At 44.8% G+C, this 26,452-nt stretch overlaps 2 protein-coding genes across 2 annotated transcripts in view; one reads left to right on the forward strand and one right to left on the reverse strand.

The window, feature by feature from the left end:
• The first annotated feature begins 1,551 nt into the window (after nucleotides 1-1,551).
• On the forward strand, nucleotides 1,552-8,576 carry XPA (XPA, DNA damage recognition and repair factor). Its single transcript, XM_059873590.1, has 6 exons — nucleotides 1,552-1,816; nucleotides 2,200-2,325; nucleotides 4,381-4,486; nucleotides 6,084-6,249; nucleotides 6,887-7,004; nucleotides 8,347-8,576. Exons 1-6 carry the CDS (start codon nucleotides 1,645-1,647, stop codon nucleotides 8,493-8,495), a joined length of 837 nt encoding a protein of 278 aa, XP_059729573.1. The 5' UTR covers nucleotides 1,552-1,644; the 3' UTR covers nucleotides 8,496-8,576.
• Nucleotides 8,577-12,724: 4,148 nt separating this feature from the next.
• NCBP1 (nuclear cap binding protein subunit 1) overlaps nucleotides 12,725-26,452 on the reverse strand; it is a 30,034-nt gene continuing 16,306 nt past the window's right edge. Inside the window, exons 18-23 of the mRNA XM_059873363.1 lie at nucleotides 25,326-25,419; nucleotides 22,722-22,825; nucleotides 21,880-21,994; nucleotides 16,623-16,766; nucleotides 16,084-16,197; nucleotides 12,725-15,184 (exon numbers count right to left, since the gene is read on the reverse strand). Of these exons, the coding sequence (XP_059729346.1) occupies nucleotides 15,071-15,184; nucleotides 16,084-16,197; nucleotides 16,623-16,766; nucleotides 21,880-21,994; nucleotides 22,722-22,825; nucleotides 25,326-25,419 (685 nt within the window). The 3' untranslated portion in view covers nucleotides 12,725-15,070. The remainder of the gene's footprint in view (nucleotides 15,185-16,083; nucleotides 16,198-16,622; nucleotides 16,767-21,879; nucleotides 21,995-22,721; nucleotides 22,826-25,325; nucleotides 25,420-26,452) is intronic.

Below are 26,452 nucleotides of genomic sequence, written 5' to 3' on the forward strand. Positions count from 1 at the left end.
TCTCCACTGTGGCACTTTTCCAACTTTATACAAACACTGGAAAGCAATCTCGCTGAAAGCAGACGGTTTAGTATGACTTGGTTATTAATTTTTAAGGAAGAGGTTCTGTGATCTGCGACAAGAGAAGTATTTTAATTGACGGGAGGAGCAACCTACCACTCATGCAAGTATTAGGACCACTTAAAATGTCTTCATCTGCATTTCTGTACATTATATATATATATATATATGTGTGTGTGTGTATATATATGTATATATATATATATATATTTATATATATATAAATTTCCCAGAAGCAGGATGTTCTTTTCTCAGCGTTCATAGCACACTCTGCTGGCTGTTGTCGAAAGTTAATGCCAAGCGAGGACGACAAGCTAAAAAGAAATAAAATGTTTTAGGACACAGGAGAAACACAATCCATGCAGGTAATTACCGCGGGCATTTGAACGGAGAGGGACAAGGGACGTACTCTGGGAGCAGCAAGGAAGGTTTGGCAGGAAACTAGTTTAGTTTCACGGAAGAAAGCGATCTTTCCTTTTTTTTTTTTTTTTTTTTTTTTTTTGGAGGGGGGGGGAGCGTGTATGGGGGGTGGGGGGGAAGGAAGGCTTCTCCCTGTGCTGAGGTCATCCCGTTTCAGCATGGAGGCAGGGAGCACGCATCTGTGCCAGTGCCTCCATTTCCGTTCCTTCAAGGACAGGGCAGGCACTGCCTGACGGGCGGGCGAGGATCACTGGCTGCTCGGCATTAAGTGGCTTTATATGAAAGTGGCTTAGAGCCACATTTGCATGACAAAGCCATTTGCGCGTCCCTCGTCAGTAAGGGAGGCTGCAGCCTCCATTTATCCTCCCTTGCATGGAACACGCGAAACCATTAAGGGCAGGACGGGGATTTTGTTAGGAAAGCCCTCATTGCCCGTGCCGAGCGAGGCTGGGACACGGCGGACTGCGCACAGCAGGAGCAGGGAGTGGGGAGAGTGCTCCTGCACAGTTTTCAGGGCAGAAAACGTGGCCGGGGCCGTTTCCGGCCGAGAACCAGCCTCGCGCGGGGCTGTGGCGGGGCCGGGCCGGGCGGACAAAAGGGGCATTGCTGGGTGACGCTGCTGAGGAATTCCTGCCGGGCGGGGCGGGATTTATGGCTTTTTTTTTCCACGGGGCCGCTCGGGCCCGAGGCGGGGGACGGTGCAGAAAGCGCAGGGTCATCATCGGCTCCCCTCCCCCAGTCCGTCCCCTCCCCGGTCCCGCGGTCCCGGTCGCGGTCCCGATCCCGGCACAGCCGACCCCCACGGCCGACACAGGCCCCCACCCCGGCCCGCGCGCGCCCCCCGGCCCCCACCCTCGCGCGCCACGCGGGCCGCGGGCCCCGCCCCGCCGCCTGGCCGCGCGCGCCCCCCCTTCCCCTCCCCCCTCGCGCGCCCTCCCGGCGCGCCCCGCGCGGCGGCGGCGGGGCGGGGCCCCCGCCCTGGCGGATCGCGAGGAGGGGCGGGGCGGTGGCAGCGCGCCTGCGCGGGCGGCCTCGCCCCTTCTGTGGCCACCCCCGCCCCCCGCCCTGCGCAGGCGCAGTGCGGCGGCGGCTCGGCGAGGGGAAGGGCGAGAGCGGCTGCCGGAGCGGGGGGGACCACGGGGCTCCGTCGCTCCCGCCGCCGCCATGGCGGGCGCGGCCCCGGCCCACGAGCAAGACCACGAGCAGAAGGTTTCTACCGCAGCGGGCGAGCGGCCGCACCTCTCAGCGGCGGCGCTGGCGAAGATCGAGCGGAACCGGCAGCGGGCGCTGGCACTGCGGCAGGCGCGGCTGGCGGCCCGGCCCTACCCTGCCGCAGGTTGGATGGCGGCGGCGGCGGAACGGGCGAGTCCCCGCGCCCTTTTTTCTCTTTTTTAGGGGGGAGGTTTCGAGAGGGGAAAGTTGTGGGGTAAAAGGGACTCCGCCGACCGTGAGGCGGTGGGGGCGGCGGCGGCGGGGGGGGGGGGAGGGTGCGGTAGGGTAGCTGGAGCGGAGTGGCGGCTGGGGGGGGAGAATCCGCCGCGGCGCGCGAGGAGCCCCCCCCTCCCCCCACATGTGTGGGGGAGGGGGGGGGCTCTTGCACGCGCGCGCTCTCCGCGCGGCCCCCCGCCTCGCGCGCGCGGCGCGGTGGGGGCGGCCGGGCGCGCCCCCTGCCGGCGGCGGCGCTTTAACGCAGCGCCCGCCTCGTTTGTGCTCCTGCAGGCGGCGGCGCGCGGGCGCGGGCCCTCCCCAAGGTCGTGGACACGGGAGGGGGATTCTTCCTGGAGGAGGAGGATAACGAGGAGACGGAAGAGCGCGGCGCCGGCGAGAAGATCGTGCACCCCCCCGGTAATTAAGAAAAAAACGTGTAGGGAGCGGCGGGGGTTTGGCGGGGAGGCGGCGGGAGGAGGCGGCGCCGCGTGCGCGCGGCTGGCGGGGGAGGGCAGGAAGGCGCGGGGGCGACAGTGAGCCGGCTCCGGCCGCGCCAGCGGGGCGGGATGGATGGGCGCCTTTTTTTTTTTCCCGGGCTTTTTTTACTCTCCTTTCTTACCCTCTTTTTCTTTCTTTTTTCCCTTTTTTTTCTTTTCTTTTTTTTTTTTTTTTTTTAAATTGCTGCCATCTCTTTTCCTTCTTCAAACGTTTTTCTGGATGTGCTCGATTAGTGGCGCGTCCGATTCTTTTCAGCATTAAATCGGCTATAGCATAGCCGGTAATTAAAATGAAGAATTTTAAGCCGCGGAAGTGGGACACAGCCAGTGCCCTTGGGTATAGCACATTTTAAATTTTTTTTCTCCCCCATAAACGTTATTTCCATTATTTCTTTCGGGGAATTTGAATTTTAAGACCGACATGAGCGTAAATTTTTGCGGCTTCGTCGGTTGTAGGAATTTTGGGATTTATGTGGTTTGTGCCAAGACCGGAGCGCTGCTGCAGTGCCAGCTTTTATCGTTATAAAACGTGCTGGCGCCAAGTTACTGATCGTTCGGTGGAGGATTTCAGCACATTGCCTTGCGATATTCTCCCCCCCAAAAAAAGCAAATGGAGAAGTAAGGGTCCCAAAATAGATCGACTTTCTTCTCTAGGATTGTCTTTGTCTTGCTTTGTTCTGCTTGAATCAGCTGCGGGGCTGTTGGTGCAGTGTATCTCTTTGTTAGAAATCAGCACCAGATTTCATTAACGGTGTAAACAATTAGCAGCCCTGCTTCTTTTGATGGGCTAATGTTTAACAATAAATTAAAGTAGATCTGGGATGCCTTTACACTGGGCGTATTTTTTGCTGTGTAATTCATAACGTCATTGTCTTAATAAAATGTCTTCGTGTTCGGGAGCACTGCCTTAAATGATGGAATGTGATGTAAGAGTATGAAATGACTGTGAAGTACTGAGCATCCGGCTGTCGCTAGTAGGACTGAATTTACATAAAATGTCGTCTTTGCTGGATCGGATCTGCTATAAATGCAAACGCAATTAAAATATATGGTGTTGCATGTTAACCACTAATCTTCTGCTTTAGGTGTTCCAAATTTCACAGCACTGTCTCGCTTTCAGATTTCAAAACTATAGAAATGTTAATTTTCTGATAGAATTCCAATGTTACTGTTCAAGGAATGTTCTTATAGCTGTTGTTCACCGAATCGGTGCTTCTTGGTGTCCTGTGGAACATAAAAGCAGATGGTGATGACGCTGGAGGTGATCCGCCCGTTGAGGATGCGGCCAGAAGCAGTGGCTGGCGCTGAGATGAGTCTGGGCTTGGAGCAGTGCTGAGAGGGCTTGGGGAGAGGATTGTAGTGGAGCTCCATCCCCATTCCACTCCTAGCAGCTCTCTGGCCATCCACCTCCGTTTCTGCCAGCTGGAACGGACAAGAACCTTGCCAACTGCCCCGGGCTTCCACTGAGCTCGTTTAGGGAGAGGCAGGTGTGGCTGAGCTAGGGAAAAAACTGGAGCAGAGCTGAGACAACTATGATGCCAGCGCAGTTCCTGTAGTTTCCTGCTCTAGCCACCCTCTTCAAACTGAATCCCTTCTCTGCCTCCTCCTGTTTCTGCCCGCATGTCCTCTATAAGAGGGGATATTTTGGGAGGGTCGGAACAGAGGAAGTGGCAGGAGAGGATTTGAAGCACTTTTTGAGAGAAATGTGGAGAATTTTTTTTTAATATTGGCTAAGTTAAATATACATTTAAATGTTTAAGTTTAATACTTAATGCTGAACTTTAAATATTCTAACAGACGTGGAATTGTGTGGTAATGGGTTTGAATTTGTACTGTATTGTTCTGAAAAACTTTGATAGAGTGAAAGTAGTTTGTAATATGCTTATGTGAATTCTAGTAAAGTTGCCTGTAATACCAATTCTAGATGCTTGTTTTTATCATTGTAGTCCCTTTAAAAAATATTTCTTTCCATTAGCACCCGTGCTAGAATTTGACTATCTCATCTGTGGAGACTGTGGCAAAGAATTCATGGACTCCTACCTTATGCAGCACTTTGATTGGGCAACATGTGATAATTGCAGGTATTACAAATAATCAGGAGATAAAAACACTATTTTACATAAAGATTGCTGGCTATAATTCAGTGAGTTACAGTCGTTTAAAGAGACTGTCAGCAAGAGAGACATATTTCAGTAACTTTAAAAAAATGTAAATTAAATTTGACTGATACCCTGTGCAAGTTCCATTATGGAATTGAATCACAAATTGTCTCAAAAGCCTGCCTTAGGATAGGTTACATCAGTGGATTTTCACAACATTATGGAAATGGGATGTCATGAGAGCAGTTGGTGTGTTTTGTCAGTGTGAAAATTTATGTCTGGCTGCAGACTAGAGCCATTTGAAAACCTGATGCAACACAAATATCCACTCTCAGAAGTGGAGCAGGGATTAGGAGAGTGTTTGCGGTCCCTGTGTTTTAAATCAAGTAAAGTTGGTACTTTGGTCAGCATGGGCGTGCTGGAAGCACAGCAGCCAAAGGGCAGAGTCCCCATGGGAGGTTACTCGTTGGCCTGCGAGGTAAGCATTTTGACCTTGAGAGAAGAGCAAGCTCTTTTAACACAGAAAACGCTCCAAAAGCCATCAAGATAACCAGGGCAATGAAACCAGCTGCAGCTGCCAGTTGCCCATGTGTGTAAGAATGAATTGGGTGAATGAAATGAAACGGTTTGTTCTGGGAGCCTACCCATTTACTGCAGGGAGTGGTTAGGGATGTGCACGTGGTGTAGGCAATTTGCAGTCATATTGGAGGCAAAGTTCTACCTCAGAAGTTACAGTGGGTAGGAAAAGGATGTTACGGACAGGACTTGAAACCTGTGGAGTCTTTGGTCTAAGCTCTTGTAGCTGATGGCTGGAGCGTCCTTGGTGCATTAGTGCATTAGCTGTAACTGAACTTTGAATTCTTGTGAAGCTACATTTACAGCAGTACTTCCTTGATTACCGTTGTTAGCACTTAGTGTTAGGGAGATCATTTGGCTCAAGCGATTCAAGTTGTACTTCAGTCAGGATTGCGTAAATGTAATTTTTTCCATTAACTCATAAATGCTGCTGTGGTTAGGGAGTTTTTCCTTATCTATCTGGTAAAGGCTACAGTCTTTAAAGAGCCTTTATTTTATGGTTTCTCTGCCTACTGCCTTGCATTATAGAAAAAAGTGCTCTGTGTTGCTAATCAGTTTCTGAGATCTAGAAGCATATGGAGTGTGTATATTCTCAGGTGATCTGACCTGTCTCACATTACGCATTCTTTGTGTCTTGACCATGTGAGGCTCATGCTTCTGTCCTCTTGGATTGCATCTGAGTTAAGTGAATACCTGAAATTATTCATATTCGTTTTAAATTTCAGTTATTTCCTCTGGTAAGAAAATAGAAGAAAAGCCTTTCTAGAAGAGCAGGCTTCTCAGTCTGTGTTTGCTGAAATGGGAATTTTTAAACACTTAATTTCAGTAAATCTAGTCTGGAGTTTAGCTAGGTTGTTGGAATCCAAAGTTATTTGCATGCATAAAACTCTGAGGGTATTAGGGCTACCTGTATTTCAGGAATGTTAGAAGAGATGGGGACTTAGATGTTAATAACCTGTGGTTTTAGGGTGTAGCTTTCTCATAATTATTTTACATCTTGCAGAGATGTTGAAGATAAACATAAGCTTATAACAAGGACAGAAGCAAAAGAAGAGTATCTGCTTAAAGACTGTGACTTAGACAAGAGGGAACCAGTGCTCAGATTCATTGTGAAGAAAAACCCTCATAATTCACGATGGGGTGAAATGAAACTTTATTTAAAACTACAGGTATAGAAATTTACTGTGTTTCAAACCTTTTTTAACCTTCATACAGCTTTGGTTGTCACTTGGTACATGAATGGTTTTGTCAAAGCTAAGTGTGATATGTGTAGCTTGTTACAGTTAAATGGTTGCAGTCCAAGTTGTGAAAATGTCTGGTTTTGAGAGCATTTTAAAGATGTTCATTGAGCAGAACTTTAGTGGGTTGCGCAATTACAAGTCACAAAGCACATGGCCCTTCAGTTTTTCTCTGAAGTGCATGGGGCAGCTGCAGCTCTGTGTGGCCCTTTTTAGCTGTGTTCACAGCTTTGCCTGCAGAGGTGTCAGGAAAGGCAAGTGGATTTCCCAGGGCTCTTGTCATTTCTTGTTTGGTACTTCATAGCCATTGTACTGCTTTAGTAAAATATGGACAAAATTAGAGCTGGATTTAAGCTTTCCTAAGTTACATCCAGCTGATACTAAAGACCAGTGTTGCCTCTTCCTGTGGAAAGAGTGCAGTCTTTTGTCAGTCAAGAGCAGAGTCAGGTGGGAGGCAGAGTAAGATTGGTTGGTTTATGTGTGTGTAGGGAAAAATTAAATTTGTAAGTAGAATAGTTCACTTTTATCGTTTCAGGGAAAAAAAAAGGCATTTATGTCCATCCTGTAGGTAATCAAGCGTTCACTTGAAGTCTGGGGTAGTGAAGAAGCATTGCAAGAAGCAAAGGAGCTCCGCCGTGATAGCAGAGAGAAGATGAAACAGAAGAAGTTTGACAAGAAAGTTAAAGGTAAAATTACATATTTGAGTACCTGAAGGGAAGTACAGTTCTGTTTAAACCTGTGTCTGCATCTGAATAAATTACTGAGAAAATACTCGGTGTGGTAAAATGGAGGTTTTCAGGACTGGTGAGCCTGGAGCAGTCTAGTGTGACCACATAGATGACTATTTTGGGCAGTGTTGGACTGGAAGGCTTGAGGTCCCTTCCAGCTTTAATTCCCCTGTTGCCCTGTGGACATTATGTGACAGAAATCAATTACAGTGGTTCATTATAGTGTTTTTCAAATTTTTGTGTATGACCCAGAATGTGCCATGCATTTCTTCTGATACTTTTGACTAGTGGAAGACAGGGATTTTTGTGGCAGTGGGTTATACTTCTATGATAGCCTTCAGGTGGAATGACTGTAATGAAAATGGGCTTTCCTGTTCACAGTATTCCTAGCTGCTGTGTTTACTGTAAATTGCTCTACAGGTTTTTTCTCTGATAAATTATTATTTGGAGGAGTATTTGATGGGTGGAACCTTTTGTACCACCTATAGCATCCATGCTTTGCTTTGGGGAGGTGGTTACAAGGGCAGAAAGCTTGAGCTGGCTGTACTAGGGTTGTCTGAAGAAGGCAGAACTTGGGATTGCACAAATAACCCGTCTGGGCCATTGATGTTGTGCGCACAGAAGGACTGGCAGCAGACTGTAGCCAAGATGCCAGAGTTCAGTGCAAGTACAGGCCTTAACGTGACAAAGTTTGCAGCCTGAATGGCTTGGCTCAAAATGTGACCACATTTTGCTGCTCAGTATTCTTGCCACCCGCTTGCAACATCCGGATAATATCTTGGGCCCTGCTGCCAGCTTGTGCGCTCTAGAGAACCCGCAGATTTCACTGCGGATGCTGCAGAGGCAACTCATATTATTGGGCATAAAGCTTAGAGAATGCCAAGTCATTTGGGAGGCTCACTGTGACCTGAATGAAAATGACTCTTTCTTGGTCATGTAAAATAAATGAGGTGTTCTATAAAAACTTTTCCTTTACATTCCACCGACCCCTTTTGGATACCTTTGAATGGCTTTGTGTGAAAAAGCAGAAGCAACTCGTCTTTAGTCCAGATGGAAAATCTTTGCCTATGAGATCCCATGACAGTGTAGTTCTTGGCCTTTAAAATATGCAAACAAGGTGAAGATTGCAAGGCAAGTCAGAGCTTGTTCTTGCAAGAGCAGATTTTTTCCCAGACCTTGTGGAAGACGGGCAGCAAGCATATTGTCATCTGTAGGCCTCAAGAAGCTGGTTAGCTTGAGTTTTATTGAACTCTATTTAAGATTTTTTAAAATCTTAAAATTTGCTTGTATTCTTTACCAGAACTCCGCCGTGCTGTGAGGAGTAGTTTGTGGAAGAAACAAGCCAGTATCCATGAACATGAATATGGACCAGAAGAAAACATTGATGAAGATACATATAAAAAGACATGCACTGTGTGTGGCCATGAATTAACTTACGAGAAGATGTAGTGTTAACCTATTTTTTTTTAATTTTACTTTGTTTTTAGCAGTATTTTGTATTAAAGTCAAATAAATGCTAATTATGAACAAGCTATTGCCAAATTCTGTAAAGAATTATATTTTTCAGTTGCAAGAAGCTCTGTGAAGAATAGCAGGCTTTGGCCTTTAAGCTAAATCTGAGGGTAGACTATGGCAACAGTTCAACAATTGGTATCCTCTTGGTCAAAAGATGATAAGTTTGTATCGTTGTACTTGATGCACTGATGAAATCAGGGTGAACTTCCCATGGCTTTTCTGCATCCATCAGGAGGAAGGCTCCTTATTTTCTAACTCTTGTCTGGTTTTCAGTTCCTGGTCATGGGCAGGCAGAGGGCTGGTAGAGCAGCGCTTCTGGTGGTGGGAGGCCATATAATGATGCAGGTTCTCCTTTGGCTCAGATGCACAAGTCCGTAAAGGAGAATTCTCTTTTAAAAGGAAAGCTGCCTGCTTTCTGGGGAGCTTCTGACATGTGTCTACTGTATTTTGCAGGATAGATCCTTAGGTGTATACATCTTTTTTTCCTTTTTTTTTCTTCCCAACTTTTGAAGCAGAGACCAAGGCAAGGGTCAAGACCTGTCCTTGGGGCAAGAGGGAAGTAGCATTCCATGATAGATCTCTTTTAAATGCCCTTGAATGATCCTTGCTTTCAGTAGAGTGAATGCACTTTAAAGTTTAAATTTTAAATTCCCCTTCTTGCAGCTGTTGGGGAATGCATGTGGCAATTACTGAAGGAACATATTCTGAAGTAAAGGATCATGTGCGGCTCTACATTTATTTAGCATTGTAAATATGGCAGATTCCAGGGAAGTCTCTGGAGACTTCCTTTGTGAGCCTTGGCCACTGTGGCTGTGCAGAACTGAAATTTTCAATGGGAAAACTATGACATATTTGCCAGTGTGGAAATGTGATGGGATGACTCCCATCACAGTGGCTGGAATGCTGCAATGATGGTCATAAGCTCTTCAGAAGGGACAGTGGGCAAGCAGGGGTGGTGGGGTGGCTCTGTAGGAGAGAATTTTCACTGTACAGAGTTCAAGGGCGGTGATGGTTGGGTGCCTGTGGGTAAGGGTCGGGTAAAGACCAACGAAGCAGACATCCCAGGGGGAGTCCATTACAGACCACCCAGACAGGATAAAGGGGCAAATGAAATGTTCTATGAGAAGCTGGCTGGTGTTTCACAATCATTAGCCCTTGTTCTTGTGGGAGACTAATTTGTGGGATGTCTGCTGAAAACAGCAGGGGAGAGGCAGCAGTCTAGGAGGTTCCTGGAGTGTGCGGAAGACAAAGGACAGCTGGCAAGTGAGCTGTCCTGGTTCTGGCCAGGACAGTTATTTTTTGCCGTAGCCAGGAGGGGCCTAAGCCAGACCAGGACATTATCCTGTGCCACCTCACAGCGTACAGAGGGGTGGGTGGGCAGAAGGGCATCCTTTCCTGCCAGGGTAACATTGGGTTTCATGGGGTGGCCATTTGCATGCGAATTGATCATCTCTCCTGCACACAATATTGATATCAATATTGGTACTGTTTGTTTCTTACCTCATTGCTGCTTCCGGTAAATTGTTCTTATCTCAATCCTTGCTCTTTCACACCTTTTGTGCCTCTAATTCTCATCTACTTCTCCTGGGAGGCGTTGAGCAAGCTATGCATGGTTTGGACTGTTTCAGTAGAAATGCTGAATTGGGGAACACCATTCCTGAACTACAACATGAGCATATCAGGGGCAGTGGCCTCGTAGATCTGCTCTTTATGAACAGAGAACGGCTGGTGGGACATTTGGTTGGAGGCTGTCTTGGGCACAGTGAAATGATAGCTTTCAGCCCTTGGTAAGTAAGGAACAGGGTCAACAAAACCTCTGCCTTGGGTTTCTGGAGGGTGGGCCCTGGCATATTCAGAACACTGGTTCACAGAACCCCCTGGGATACAGTCCTTAATAACAAAGGGGTCCTATGAAGACTGGCCATGCTTTAAAGAGGAAATCTTGAAAGGCGGAGGAGCAGACTTTCCCTCTGTGCCAGAGGAAGACCAGCCTGGTCTCCCTGTTCCTCCTAGTTGAACAGGATTCTTCTGCTGTAACTCAGGGAAATGAGGTTATGACCCTTGAAACAAGGGGTGGACAACTCAAGAAGAGTACAAGGATGATGGTAGGTCATGAAGAGAGATAATTGGAAAGATAAAAGCTCAGCTGGAACTCAATCTGGCCACCACTGTGAAATATAAAGTGTTTTCATAAATAACATCAAAAGGAGGGTCTAGGAGAATCTTCATTAGATGCATGGGGGGACATTGTCATTAAGGGCAAGGAAAAGGTTGAGGTACTTTGGTTCTTTGCCTCAGAGTTTAACACAAAGACCAGTTATCTTTAGAGCAACCTGACCCTGAGCAGGTACACAGGGACAGGGAGCAGCACTGACATGCTGTAATCCAGGAGGCAGTAGTTAGTGACCTGTTAGTCAGCCATTAGACCCAACTCCATGGGACAGATGGGATTCACCCAAGGACGCTGAGGCAGCTGGAAGGAGAGCTTACTAAGCTGCTCTGCATCATTTGTCATCAGTCCTAGATAACCAGGGAGGTCTGGGTTGACTTAGCTGGCCAGTGTGATGCCCATCTACAAGAAGGGATGGAAGGAGGATCCAGGAAACTATACGACTGTCACCCTCTGTAGTGGGATGGAACAGATCATGAGTGTGATCACACCGCACATGCAGGAGGACCAGGGGATTGGACCCAGCCAACACAGTTTTGGGAAAGGTAGGTCCTGCCTGACCAGCCTGATCTTTCATGACTAGGTGACTTCCCCAGAGGGTGAGGGGAAGGCTGTGGATGTTGTCTACCTGGAGTTCAGCAATGCCTTTGACACCATCTCCCACAGTATTTTCCTGGAAAAGCTGGCAGCCCACGGCTTGGACAGGAACACTCTTTGCTGGGTTAGAAACAGGCTGCACAGCCAGGCCCAGAGAGTGGAGGTGAATGGTGTCACATCCAGCTGGGGGCTGGTCACCAGTGGTGCTCCTCAGAGGTCCTGCTTAATACCTTTTCTTTGTGGTCTGCATGAGGGGGTTGAATGCACCTCACTAAGTTCCCAGGTGGCACTACGCTGGGTAGGAGTGTTGATCTGCTGGAGGGCAGGAAGGCTCTGCAGAGGGATCTGGACAGGCTGGATCAATGAGCCAAGGGCTGAGGGAATAGGGCTAGTTCAGCCTGGAAAAGGGGGCTCAGATGTGACCTCACCCTCTTTGCAACTCTGAAAGGGGGCTGTAGCCAGGTGGGGGTCAGTCTCTTCTTCCGGGCAACCAATGACAGGACAAGAGCATATGTGGCCTCAAGCTGCCCCAGGGGAAGTTTAGGTCAGACATCAGGAAGATTTCTTTACAGAAGGGGTGACTGAACAGTGGAATAGGCTTCCCAGGGAGGTGGTAGGGTCACGATATCTGGAGGTGTTAAAGGAAAAACTGGACATGGCCGTGCCATGGTCTAGTTGACATGGTGATGTTCAGTCATAGGTTGGATTTGATGACCTCAGAGGTCTTTTCCAACCTAATTGACTTTGTGGTTTTGTTAGAGGAGACAAGATGCCTGGGAAGGGCACATGATGCTTCCAATAATAGGTCTTCACTTTTTCAATGTTCTCCTCTGCAGCTATGCAGTAACCTACCTGCCCACCAAGCAGAGAAGGATTTAAGGCCTTGCAAGACCTAAGAAAGTGGCACAGGCACTTGGCTAGAGGAGGGAGGCAGGTCCCAGCAGGGCTTTTGGAGGTAGTCCTCCTTGTCATGGATTGACAATCCAGTGTTGTCTTGGGCTCTTAAAACTCCTCTCTGGGGCAGATGGGGGTGGTCACTAACTACTGCAGCATCTGTCCCAGCCCACAGCAAACACCACCAGCCCACACCCTCCTGACCTCCTGAGGCAGCACCTCCCCTTCCCAGAGGACAAGAGGTGGCAAGGGAGAAGGAGCATTTCTACATCAGCACTCCTTGCACCGAGCAGCACATATGCTTGCCTCACATGGCTGCAGGAGAGGGAGTGTGTTAGACCAGCTGTAGTGCAAGGAGGTGAAGGCTTGTGTGTTAAGTCAGGGTACCAGCACTGGGAAACAAAACTGCTCCACAACCCTCTGTATTTAATAGCAGCATAACCCAGCACAACTACTTTCCTTCTCAGTGTCCCCAAAAGAGATTGGACAAACACTCAGCAGCAACCTGCTTCACCTTCATTTATTTTTGTCTTTATGTGTGCATTTTTTTCCAACCACACCACATTTCTACAGCATCTTTACACTATCCACCACTTCATATTTCAGCAGTTACAAGTTTCTCCAGTTAGCTGCTGGTATCACTACATAAGCGTTTCACTCTTTCCTACAGATCCAGCCAATTTCCCAGTCAAGTCAGGTATACACCATTACACCTAAAAGAAGATGAAGGTGTCCAACAGACTCAAGAAATGCACTCAAATCCCATGCTCAAAGCTTGGCATGATTGGAAGTTAAATCACCTTTGAAAGACATTGCTATTTGGTTTTAAAACACAGGATTACACTTAAGCATTTGCAACTGTATCCCCAGCATCAGTATTTGTCAAGGCTCAAAGAAAGTTACAGGTTTGCAAGTTCTAACTGCATTACCAGTTTTACAGAAGTCACATTTATAGTCAGAACCCTCACCATTAGTTATTATCAGAACTGATACTGACCCAAGCCAGTGAAAAAACTATTCAACTCCATTTAAAACCTTTAAAGTATTAAATGCTTCCTAAAAATAAAAAAAAAAAAACAACAAGAAACCCTATTTGATTACTGAAGAACATTAACACAGAAGGATCTGAAGCATAAGTCCGTGCATGACTGACAAAATCCTTGCATAAAGCAAATTTACAACAAATAACAATACACCCTGAAAGAATGGCGGGGGGGAGGGGGAAATCAGTCAAGTCAGAAAGGGCAAGCAGAAAAAGTAGAAGTAACAGATCTAAGTCTATGAGGATATATAGGGTTGCTACAGGTCACACACAAAAATCAGATGAACAGTCAAAGCAAAATGTTCAGTTTTTTACCCTCCTTGCTTATTCAGGAGGTCACTGGTCAATGTACAGATGAAATTAATTTCTAGGTATAATACCTAAAAAAAATAATTTGTACAGGAACAAAATTACTCAAAGCACGTAATTTCCTAAGCTAAAACTAAACAGCACTGGGTATGAAATTCTTTAAAACATTCACCTGCAAAATGAAGAGACCATAAGCAGCTAGGAAGCCCCCTGCATGCTGTTGGACCTGAGCACCTAAGGCAGTGTCTCTGCTGCTCACCACTGCTCACTGTGGTACAGAACACTCTGGTTTGGCTCTTACATATCTCATGTTACCGGCCTAACACAAAACTAAGCCTGCTCTATTTTCAGTTGTGTTCTCAGTCTAAGCCTCCTGTAATATATCACTTAATTCAGCATTAAAACACTTCTCAAGACACGGGAGCAACGTGCTACTGTCACATTTTAAAGCGAGGGAAGCCTAGCAGATGCAACAGTTGTTGCCAAGCCAGATGAGGTGAGAGCACTTGGTTCATCACTGTCACTAACAGAAAGACTTCTGACATCCTGCAGGTCCAGCCCAGCGCAAATGTGACAGTCCAATGAGTTACAGGCTGAAACAAAAAAACAAGCTCAGCACTGTCTGGAGCATCTGGGGCTGGAGCTCCCAACACCCAAGTAAGGCTTGCAGCATGGAAGTCAGAAGTTTGTTCCACACCAACTCTTGCTTTCTGTCTCTATTTATCAGTGAAGACTGCTGCCAAGAGCAGTTCATGATTTCTTGACCACAATGCAAAAAGAATTGCATTTTTCAGAAGTGGTCCATGAAGTTTCTCTACTGACTGTTAATAGATACTGTAATAAGACACTAGACAAACACAATTATAAAAACATATTTCAATTGTACTGTATGTTCCTTTAAACTGTGAAAAATCTATCTGGCTTGGAAATAAAACAAATTTGTATGCTCTATGCTACTTTGAAAATGTGCTTCACATGCCCAAAATTAAGACAGTTTTCCTATGTTGTATACTAGAGAACTTATCCCACTGCTCACTGAGAAGGTGCATCCCCTTTCATACTCACAAAACATGACAAATTGTTCCTCATTTCTGCAATTAATTTGATTTAAGGGACAAGTAGAGGTAACAAATTCAATTGCTTGGGGTTGGCTTTTTTGTTGTGAGGTTAAAAATATTTTTGGGGGGAGGAGTGTGCCTGATTTTTATTTTTATATAGGCAAGAGGGGAGAAATAAAATTACCATCATGAAGAGAAAAGTCAAACTAAATTAAAAGACAACAAAATACTTCACAAATATCCCCTATTAGTCATAACTTTTAAGGCTTACAATGCTTACACAGTTTGGTTTTTTAGAACACTCTTATGTTTTATATAGGAGCACATGAAAGCCAGTTTTAGTTAAAAAAATTCTTCCATCCCCATGTAAGTTTTGCCATTAAAAAAAATTAAATTTCACTAAAGTCCTGCAGACAAGACTCTGTCCACGGATGATCTCTCAGGCCTGCAGAGCACAGAACTGCTGAAACACAGCCAGAATGTGGTGGTCCAGTTCAGCTGTAAACAGGAGGTTCTCTAGTGTCACCATGTACTGCTGGATTATCTGGTGGTGCTGGCAAAAAAAAAAAAAAAAAAAAAAAAAAACACAAAAACAAACCACATATGTTTACTGTTTTTACATTTATATCGGAATAGGCAGAGAAGTCAAGATATGTAAGAACCACAAATGTTCTTATCTGAATTGTTTAGCACATCTAATTTCCACAACATAGCAGCCTTGGATAAGAAAAGCACGACGTAGAGGCATTGCTGACTGCAAGAACGAAGCCTGCACTGAAATCCTGCCTCGTGCTCCCTGTAGCTCCTCACTTATGGATCCCGAGCTTTGCACAGGATCCAATGCCACTGCAGGTATCTTGGGAGAATCATGGTATTTCCTTTCCTCTGAAGGCACATCTACTACCAGGGGAGGATTCATCCCACGGGAGAATTACAGCACTGCTTCTATTCTTCAATATATCTTGTGCTCACATAGGTATACCCTCCTGTAACTAATCACTTTCCCATCCAGCCACCTATGCTTATTAACTGATTTAATACAGAGCCAAATATTCGAAAATCATCTTTCATAGATATTAATGCACCTCACTAAAAGGAATCCTGCAATATTTTAATTCACTTATTTAAAACATGTCTATTTTAGCACTCTTTGCCCTTACTATAAATACAGTTAAGTGGAAGTTGGTGAAATTCATAACCACATCTTGAAATATTTTTGCAGCACGCTTACAGTGATGAAATTCTCCACTCAGGATCAGTGACTCCACCAGACTGCGGCAGAGATTTGGCCAGAGCCAGAGAGCTGTGACCTGGCCCCACACCAGCCTCTGGGGAAAATGTGCTGCTGCCACCTACTGCTACTCTCGGGGAGCCTCAGCCCTCCATCAGCTGAGCTTTCCCAATGAAGCATGGCCCCGCCGACACCCTTCCAAACTGAGAAATGAAACTTACCTGCAGGAAGATCTGCTGCAACCTCTCTATACAGCTCTTGTACCAAGGTGTAAATACATCAATTCCACCAGTCTCGCAGCGCACTAAGTGCTCCGTTAACAACATAATGAAACGCTGCAGTAGAGGAGAAAAAATCCAAACTTATTCAGTCTCATCAAATTAAATAAGAATCCTAACCTAAGGTAAGAGGATTTGGGTGTCAGAAGCTTTGAATAGCACTATGAGAATAATTACTTTGCTTGGCAAATACTGAATTTAGTATGAAAATAAACCAGTTACCTTCTGGTTGTTCAGGAAATTGTGTGCTAGCAGAACTCCTCTCCTCCTAAGCACTTAAAACTCATCAGATCCCGTTCCAAACCGGTCTTTGCAAAGGGGTGATCTGGATTGACTCTAACTAACCCACGGTAAAATAATCAACCCCTTCCTATATTCTTATTCCAAGAAAATGCTTAAGATAGTAGTGATGCTGAAAGCTTATAAATCTAAACGTAGAAACTTTGAAATCTAAACGTAGAAGAGACTTTGACCATCATTACCTGGAATATAACAAGAAAGAGATTCTTCTGCTCACTCTGGGCTGACTCTACTTTTTCCTGCAAGCGCTCTATCTGCTCTTCTAGCGGTCCGTCTTCCCGATCGGTGCTTCGGTCATCATCGTCATCATCATCATCACTGTCTCGCTGTAAATGACAACACAGGACTTAACCAGTAATTTGGCAGGCGTGGATACCATTAATGCCCTCCAGTTCCACATGTGAAAACGTCTGCAGAACAACTGGAGAGCAGCACACAATTCTGGATAAAAATCTGGAAGGAAAAATGCTAATATGGGAAAGCCCTGAAGAAAAATTACCAAGATTTCAGAGATACTAGAGCAAGCATAGAGACTTATCAGAATTCAGGCGTTTTCCTCCAGGAAGGTGCTGTAGCTGACAGCCCAGCTGAGGTACCCCTACACCAGGGCATGCAGCATGGGCAGACAACAGGAGGATTTGGAAGCCACTGTGCTGCTGGACAGCTATGACCTTGTTGTCACTCCTGAAACTCGGTGGGATGGATCCCATGACTGGAGTGTGACTAACAGTGGCCACAAGCTGTTCAGAAGGGACATGGGAAGAAAGAGACACAGAGGGATTTCCCATTAAGAGTTGGATAGAGTGTGAAGAGTGTCTGAAGAACAGCCATGAGCTGTGAACTGGTGGGTGAGGATCCCAGCCCAGGCAGCACAGGGAGCCTTTGGTTGGTGTCAGTGACCTGCTCCCGACAAGCAGAGACCATGGATGGAGCCTTCCTGCTCCAGCTGCTGGAGGCACCACACTAATGGGCTCTGGTGCTGCTGGGGGACTTCAACCACCCCTGCACAGGCTGGAAAAGTAGCTGTAGGCAATCCTTGAGATTCCTAAAATGCATGGAGGATAAATTCCTGTTCCAGGAAGTAGAGAGCCCTACAATAGGGGAAGTGTCACCTGGATCTGTTGGTCACCAACACATGGGGGCTAATGGGGAATGTCAACCTAGGAGGCAGTAATCATGCCTTGGTGGAATTCACAGTCCTGAGGGATATGGGTTGGGAAAGGAGTCAAGAGAGGCCCCTGAATTTTAGGAAAGCAGACTTTCAGCTTTTCAGAGACATAGTCAATGAGACTGCCTGGGAGACTGCCCTCAGGGACAAAGGAGAGGAACAGAGCTGGCAAATCTCCAAGAGTGAAAGAGCTTGCAATTCCCAGGAGCAAGGAATCAGACAAGGAAGGCGGGAGATTGGCATGGCTCAGCAGGGCACCGCTGGTCAAACTAAAAGGAAATCATCAAATGGAGAAGCAGTGGCAACAAGGACACGTAACCTGGGAAGAGCACAGTCGGGGTGCGGAAGGCCAGGGCAAAGCTGGAACTGAACCTGGCAAGGGACACAAGGAATAACAGGAAGGTATGCCAGCCAGAAAAGCGAAGTCAAAGAAGGTGTGTCCCCTGGCAGGCAATGCTGCTACACTGGTAACAACAAATGAGAAGGATGAGGAACTCAAGCTTCTTCAAAAGAACTTCTTTTCATGCTATCTTCAATGGTAACCCCTCTTCTCACATCTAGAGTGGACAAACAGCAGGATGGGGACTGTGGGAGCAAAGTCTCTCCCACTCTAAGTAAAAATCAGGTTCATGGCCACCTGAAGAGCCTAAAAGTCTATGGGAGCCAATGAGATGCATCCTAGAGTCCTAAGGCAACCAGCTGATGTAGTTGCCAAACCACTCTCCATAACATTTGAAAAGTTGTGGCTGTCAGGTGAAGTCCCAGGTGACTGGAAAAGAGAAAACATTGTACTTATCTTTAAAAATGGTAGAAAGGAGCACCCCTGGAACAACTGACCTGTGAGCGTCACCTCTGTGACTGGGAAGATCATAGAACAGAACCTGCTGGAAGCTGTGCTAAGGCACATGGAGGACAAGGAGGTGATTTGGGACAGCCAGCATGGCTTCACCAAGGGCAAGTCCTGCCTGACCAACCTGCAGGCCTTCTGTGATGGAGTGGCTCCACTTGTGGACAAGGGAAGGGCAGCAGATGTAATTTATCAGGACTTTGACATGGTCCTCCACAACATCCTTCCCTCTAAAATGGAGAGAGATGGATTTGATGGGTGAACTGTTACATGGATAAGAAACTGGTAGCATCCAGAGAGTAGTGGTCAACAAATCTGAGTTCCAGTCAGTGGGACATCAGTGACTAGTGGTGTTGCCCAGGGGTTTGTACTGGGACCAATGTAATCCTGATTAATGACACAAACAAAGCAGTCAAGTGCACCCTTATCAAGTTTGCAGATGACACCAAGCTGTGTGGTGCAGCTGACATTCCTAAAGGACAGGATGCCATCCAGAGGGATCTGCACAAGCTCAAGAAGGGGCCCACGGGAATCTCATGAGAATCAACAGGGCCAAGTTCAAGGTGCTGCACCTGGGTCAGGACAATCCCAAGTACCAGCACAGGCTGGGGATGAACAGATGGAGAGCAGCCCTGTGAGAAGGACTTGGGGGTGCTGCTGGGTGAGAGGCTGGACATGACCCAGCCATGGGCACTCCCAGCCCAGAAAGCCAAACGTGTCCTGGGCTGCATCCAAAGCAGTGTGGGCAGCAGGGGAGGGAGGGGATTCTGCCCCTCTGCTCTGCTCTGGTCAGAGCCCACCTGGAACCCTGCATCCAGCTCTGGGGTCCCAGCACAGGGAGCACATGGAACTGCTGGACTGAGTCCAGAGGAGAGACACCAAGACGATCATAGGGAGGGAGCATCTCTTACGATGAAAAGCCGCAAGAATTTGGTTTGTTCAGCCTGGAGCAGAGCAGGCTCTGAGGTGATCTAATTGCAGCCTTCCAGTATCTGAAGGGAGCCTCCAAGAAAGAGGGACTAATTACAAGAGCGTGCAGTGGTAGAACATGGATGTATGACCTTAAATGGAAAGACAGTAGGTTTAGATAGGAAATAGGGAAGAAATTCTTTACTGTGAGAGTGGTGAGGCACTGGCACAGGCTGCCCAGAGAAGCTGAGGATGCCCCATCACTGGGACTGTTCAAAGCCAGACTGGATGGAGCTGTGAGCAAGTTGGTCTAATGGAAGGTGTCCCTGCTCATGGCAAGGGCTTAAAACTAGGTGATCTTCAAGATCTCTTCCAACCCAGGCCATTCTATGATTTCACAGTTTATTAAGGGAAACACAGTGAAAGGTAATATGCCTGCTAACTTTATCATTACATGGTAACAAACAACTTTGTTTTTAAAAACAATCTGGCATAGATTTTTTTCAAATTGTATCTACTGCAGCAGGACAGGCAATAAATTAAATAAAGAGTTCTGAAATCTCAGGGTTTAAAAAATAATGCACCTGGTGCAAATTCTTTCCTGCATCTGGTGCAAGAACTCAAATCCAGCTAGTTAGCAAAATAGGAAGGCTGAAGACTGGAGCCAGTTTTTTGAAGTGGGTACTCCCTATATTCATGATTAAAAGGGCTACTCTCAAGACTAGAAAAGGTCAGCAAAGAAACTAATCTACTAACTAGGAACATGGCATGCTTCACTGCATCAAAAATAACACAACACCACCACCACCCACAAAATATACCTAAGAACCAGCTCAGGTGACTAAGTCTTAAACAAGACAAGACATATAGGAGGAAAGACAGGATCTGATGGATTGTGGTAAATTCAAACACAAGACACTGCTTTAGTATCATATAGATGGTTCTGTGCAACAACATCCATAAATTACCAGCCCAAATCTTAAATATCTGTAAAATAAGCATGTGTAACTTGGGATAAATGTGTTAACTCACCTACAGCATAGGAAATAAAGTTCACAACCACAAGGCAGGTATAGCTCTGAATCAGTATAAAAAATGAAAACTTACCAGAACAAGTGAGAATTTAATTTTATTCTCTCTACAGGAACTTGCCTTTTTGCCATCTACAGAGGTTCTCTGAACTCAAAACGCTGAAGGACCAAGATAAAGCATGCAAGCATTGGACTCATTCCATGGTAAGGGAACACCCTTCATGCTGGGGAAATCAAAACTTGATGGCATACTTCCTCTAAAAGGAATGGTCATGCAGCAGAGCAACAGCCTGCAGAACTACTCACTGTTGCATACAAATGTTTCTTCCTGGCACAATACTCATTTAAAGTACTAAGTAATAAAGAGCTGCAGCAAGAGACAAGGACAGAAATTAAAACACTGGTATATTTAGAGAGGCCAGAGAAGCTCTTTGCCTCACAGTAAGATCAATGACTACATCTAAGTCTTCTGTAATCACAGGCATTTATTAACTGCTCATCAATGTAGACTGAGGCAGCAACCAGGATGGCTGTTGCTGTGAGTGAAGGAAACAAGATAAAGGCACTGGGATGAACCAACACTGGCAAGCTGAGAGTTATTAGTGATCTCAACAGAAGCTTCTGGACAAATGACTGACTTGAGGAGCTTTCTTCAAAAAACATCAGCAAGCTCTGTGTCACATTTTGACACCAACCTCATTCAAAATTTTGGAGATAGCTAAGGGTTTTATGCAGGTAAACACACTTACAGACCTCAAAGAAACACAGAAACTCTCTTGCTTTCTGCAATTCAGCATATTTATAAACTGACTTAATTCTGTCATAACTAAGTACTGCATTCAGCCAAGCTTCCTCAGGCCCTGTCTTTTCCAGCTGCCACAGATGAAGACACTCACTCCATTTTACTGGCCCACTTGAGACAACCAAACACAACAGCAGCTGCTTCCTCATCAGTTTGCTGTATTTAATAATGCAAGATCATGCAACCGTATTCAGGAAAATAAGCTGGAAGGAGGAAGTGCCATGCCAGTGTCAGAATCCAGCAGCATCCATCAGAAGAACAGTAACAGCCAACTTCTCAATTGCAAATAGCTGTTTCTGTGCACTTCTGCATGGAAGCCACAAGAGCACTCTTTAACAGAACTTACTATGAATAATTTGTAACTGTTCTTACTGTTCTCTAATAATGTAATTGGAATCCAGATTAGAAGGCAAGTGGAAGACATGTTCATATTGGAAGAAAAACTTGTGAGAGACCAAATACATATACACTCCTTTAAAAGATTTTACTAAATTCTTAAATTACAGCTAGGACCAAGAACATGCATCTGATTTTTGATGTCTCAATGCTACAGCTGACCACATCTCTGCAGACATGCTTCCTGAACAATCATACGTTTTCAGTCCTTCCCAAAAGCAGCTGTGTGTCTGTACATCAGCATGCAGGCTTATATAACTTGGATTAAAATTTACAAATTACTCACTCTTTTGTGCTGCCTAGCCAATCTTGCTTTGGTCTCCTCCAGCTCCTTGTGAATCTTCAGGACATGCTTATTCATCTTACGGATTGTGGAATGTAAGATCTCCCAGATATAAAACCTAGGAAAGACACACAGCTCAAAACACCGCATGACACACTACTTGAAAATAGGAAAATAAATGTCATTTCTTAACAGAAAAATATAAGTGGGAGAATTAAAAAATCTACATATCACTTAAGGAGACATCTACCAGAGTGAATGAACACCCAGCATACAAGAAAGCATACTTGTAACGCAAGAAATCTTAACAGTCAGTTCTTGCCTATTTGCAGTAGTTAGTGCCTAGATGTTGCAGTACACTTCAGAGTCAGAATTTTATTTCATGCACACACTGCAAGTGTGTATTAACACACTCTTGTGTGTACTAACAAGTTTGGTATATTAACACCAAACTTGGCTCCTCAGATTGAACAGTTCTTCTGATCTCAGTATGCAGTGCACCACTGGTGGTACAAGCTACATACCACCCCCAAGGGCCAGGACCATGCCCAGCCAGCAGCAATACAACACACAGCAACAGACTCTGTCTAGGAACAGCTCCGCTGAGACACTACTAGTAGGCTGAGATACTACTAGCAAAATTACATGCTAGCAGCAATTTTGCACTGTCATGCCAACATTCATATCCCAATTCAGAAAGAAAAGTGTTTAAGTACATATTTTGTAGAAAGGGCAAAAGCCAACTGTACTTTATTCCACTACTGAGTTTGCAAAGATTGAACTATGTACTGGCAAGTTAAAATAGCAAATCAAAGACATAACAATCCAAACCAAGTTCTTGTTACCTGGTAAAATCATGTGCCAGCTCTGAAGAAAAGATCCAGTTTGCTACTGCAGCACAGTCAACAATTTGCGTCCGAATCATCTTGTCCACAAGCACAGCAATCATCTGTATTTTGTGAAAGACAATACACACAAAATCTGTGTAAAATATTCCATCCTCAGATAAAACCAGAGACGATTTGATGCAGTGGTATTACTGAGTAATTTCGAATACTTTAACAAACTGGGTAGTCTAGCTTAAAACATTTCAAATGTGGGGATCTGTATCAACTACATAAAGTATCCTAACTTTGTTAACAACCATGCCTACTACTGAAAGTATCACTCCTTGTTAGCATACATACTCCCATACAAAAGCAAAAAATACAAAAATCTGAGTTGGAACTGAGGCATTGAGAGACATGAGCGCTAGTATTTGCCATCAAAGTACTCCAACCAGAGCACATACACCTGTCAGATCACCATAACGAAGGAGCTGCTGTTAGCCTACTCTCCTTGAACTGCAACAGCCCTCAAACATGACAGTAAGCTTTTCTCCACAGGGCCCATTAACTTCAGGACAGAACGAACGAGCATTGTGGAGTCCATGGAAAGGCTTACTTGCTACAGGCACTGCCATGATTCTGAGGAGTTGCAAGCCACCTAGCAGGCAACTGCAAAGAAGAGTTACTGACTAAAGAAGATGCAATCTGTTCAGAAAAAAGGGCTTATCTTAGTTACTCATGTGATTGAATGCCACAGTATCTAAGAACCACAGCCTGCACTGTATTTATCCTTACAACCACCTGCTGTCAAATGAGGAAGTGTAACAAAGCTCCTTTTAAGGAAGGAAAATTAAAATAACTGAATGAATCATACAGAGGACTCAGCACTCAACTTTCAAGTCCCAGGATAGTATCCTATGCTCTATTTGTATTTTTGCATAGCCAGGAAGGATTTCCGATTACTGAGCCTGGTCTTCCAAAAAACACATATCTAGGATTTTGAGAAAATATTTTATCTCAGTGTTAAAGTTTCTCTTTATAAAGTTACAACCACCAGCTTGTTTTCAAGTCCAGGGACTACTGGCTCCTGCTATCAAGTCACTACCTGCAGCACAGAGCACTCATTAGTGCTTTAAGCCATATAAGTGTTTTTGGTCAGAACCAAATCAAAGGATGCTCCCACAGATATGGGAGTAGGGTGAACATCCTGAAAATAAACTCTGGACAAGTGTCCTGCTCTGAAGGCACCATTCCGTCCATGTGACAAGGAGGTTGAGGACTTGGGAATAAGAAAAAAGTTCTTGATCAGAAGTAAAAAACACTGAACTGCATTAAAAGCAAGAGAAGTTCCATGATTAAGTAGAACAGCAAACAGGGGACTTTCCTAAGTTTTGCACTTCAGATTTTTTAAAGGGATCTTGATTTATTAATTAAAATTTAACATGATTACTTAGTCTATTTAGGTTTGAAACCTCCATCTCAGATTGGTAATGCTGTGATACAAAGGAATGAAGAGGAAGCTGATTCAGATATTACACTGCAGTAATGAAATTTCTACTGATCCAGTTAAATGGCAGCAAAAAGTAAGTCAGACTGTAAATGTCACATTTTCAAGGTCAGTAAACTGGGTAATAAGTTAAATAGATAAATTTTGAAATCCTCCTTCTATGATGTTTTTAAGAGATGTAACAGCTTGCACAGGTATCTTCTAGATGCTCATTTTTCCACTAGAGAATGGACCACAGGTCTAGCAAGGATTACTCCTGGTTCTCAGTGGCATCACTTCTTATAGTCTGGCCTGAGCAACTGATAGGCACAATTCACTTTCCAGCAACACAAACCAACCAGCAAGGAATACGTGAAGTAACTAATGCAGACAAGGTCAGCCCGAGTTCCTCATTGATTTCTTTTCATAGAAAAATGACAGCTGAGGTAAAACACAATTGCTGAGAAGAAACTGAACAGCTTAAACAACTGAGACATCTTTTGTAGGTCTTTTACGATGTTATCTCCTCTGGCTCAAGAGTGAACATTATCACAGCGCTGTCAGACTGATCTGTTCTGAACAGCCACTGCTGCAGCTCTACTCACTCTGCCCACACACAACAGTGGTGACTCCAGCATGAGCTCTGTGTAATAACTGGACAGCTTTCACTAGCATTTGTTATGGGTGGGGAAAAAAAAAAAAAAAAAAAAAAAAAAAAGGCAGCAAACAAGCCCTAAAATCTCTAGGCTTCTACATTTCTAGGATTGTGGCCTGTTTTAGATATGAGATCTACATCTTGTTCAAATTTACGTATTTATGTTGCTTTCCAACTTTGAACAAAACCATGGCTTCAGCAAAAGTTAGTCTCTTGTTCAACAACCAGCACAGTATGAATCTCAGTTTTAGTGATAGTCCTTGCTCTTTCACAGTGAACTCTTCTTGAGAAAGAAGCAGTACCACTGATAGTATATATTTTATGTACAGCCTCATTTTAGTATTTGCAACAATAAAAACAATCTAAACTTTTCTTAGAATGACAGACTAATTTTAAAGGCTATAAAACACACATTTTTAAATACATATATGACCTCTGTGAGCTGAAACTCACAAAGATCCTTGACATTCCAGCCTCTTACCTGCGGATGATTCTTCCAAACTTCATACACAACTCTCAGAACATGAAGCTTCCCCTCATCACTTTCAGCAAGCGTTTTGAAGACTTCATGAAACCTTTTAATAGAAGTAAGTAGTCAATGGATAGGCTGGGACCAGGTCAAAAGAGCAGAAGATATCAGGCAAGTGGTTTACATTGGCCAAAGGAAAACAATGTGGCTATCTACAGCATTTCTTAGACAACTGTTCCCTGGAAAATATTACCATCCTGAGCTAAAATAGTCTACACAGAAATGACATCTCCTAACAGTAACTTACATGCTAGTGGCGAACCTGCTTCCGGAAGCTAGGCTACATTTCTCAGGCTGTCAAAAGCAGGAGGCACTTCTCTGCTTCATGTGCCTATCTATACACAGCTGAACCAAAATTTGCTGCCTTTTTAGCCTTAGACCTTCCTCTTAACGTGTTTCTGCAACTCCAGGCACTTATCCTAAGTGCCTCTTTTCCAAGGAGAGGCTGCTAAAAGCACCTATTTTAGCAGTTACTCTGACTGCTATGCTGCATTCATAGCTCAGCTTATTGTAATGTAACTATAAAGCATAAGAGGCTCTTCTTGATCTCTTGGCTGCCACTAATGTTGTGCAGCAGAGAAAATACCATGGTCTAAGCATTTGAATCACCCTGCCTCTTTTACTCCTGACTGCAGGTTACTACCTGCAGCTTCTTAACAACACTGCCTCCGTAGAGCTTCCAGGTGCATGTTTTTGTAGTAGTTTTATGTATCTTTAGGGACAGATAGAAAAATAACTCATTAAGATGCATGTGACTACCTTTCATGTAACAAAACCACCTTAAATCAACTCCAAACCACAAAGGATTAAAAATGTTATTCTAATATTGCTAAAAATGGTGCACCAAATTCTTTGCAATTCTAGCATATCTTTAAGGGATGAAGTCCAAACTCTTTTAGGATGGATTTTACTCTGCTTTGGTAGACAGAAGAAATGAACAGCAGACTGTTTTGAAGAAATGTACAGCAGACTGTTTTCTTTTTCTTTCCTTTTTTTAATACAAATATAATTGTCCTAGATTCATATTCATAGTACAAGATATTGTGATGGCAGCTACCCAGTAAGGGAAATGTAGGGAG

This window comes from Haemorhous mexicanus, chromosome Z, assembly GCF_027477595.1.
Source record: "Haemorhous mexicanus isolate bHaeMex1 chromosome Z, bHaeMex1.pri, whole genome shotgun sequence".
NCBI classification, from domain to species: domain Eukaryota; kingdom Metazoa; phylum Chordata; class Aves; order Passeriformes; family Fringillidae; genus Haemorhous; species Haemorhous mexicanus.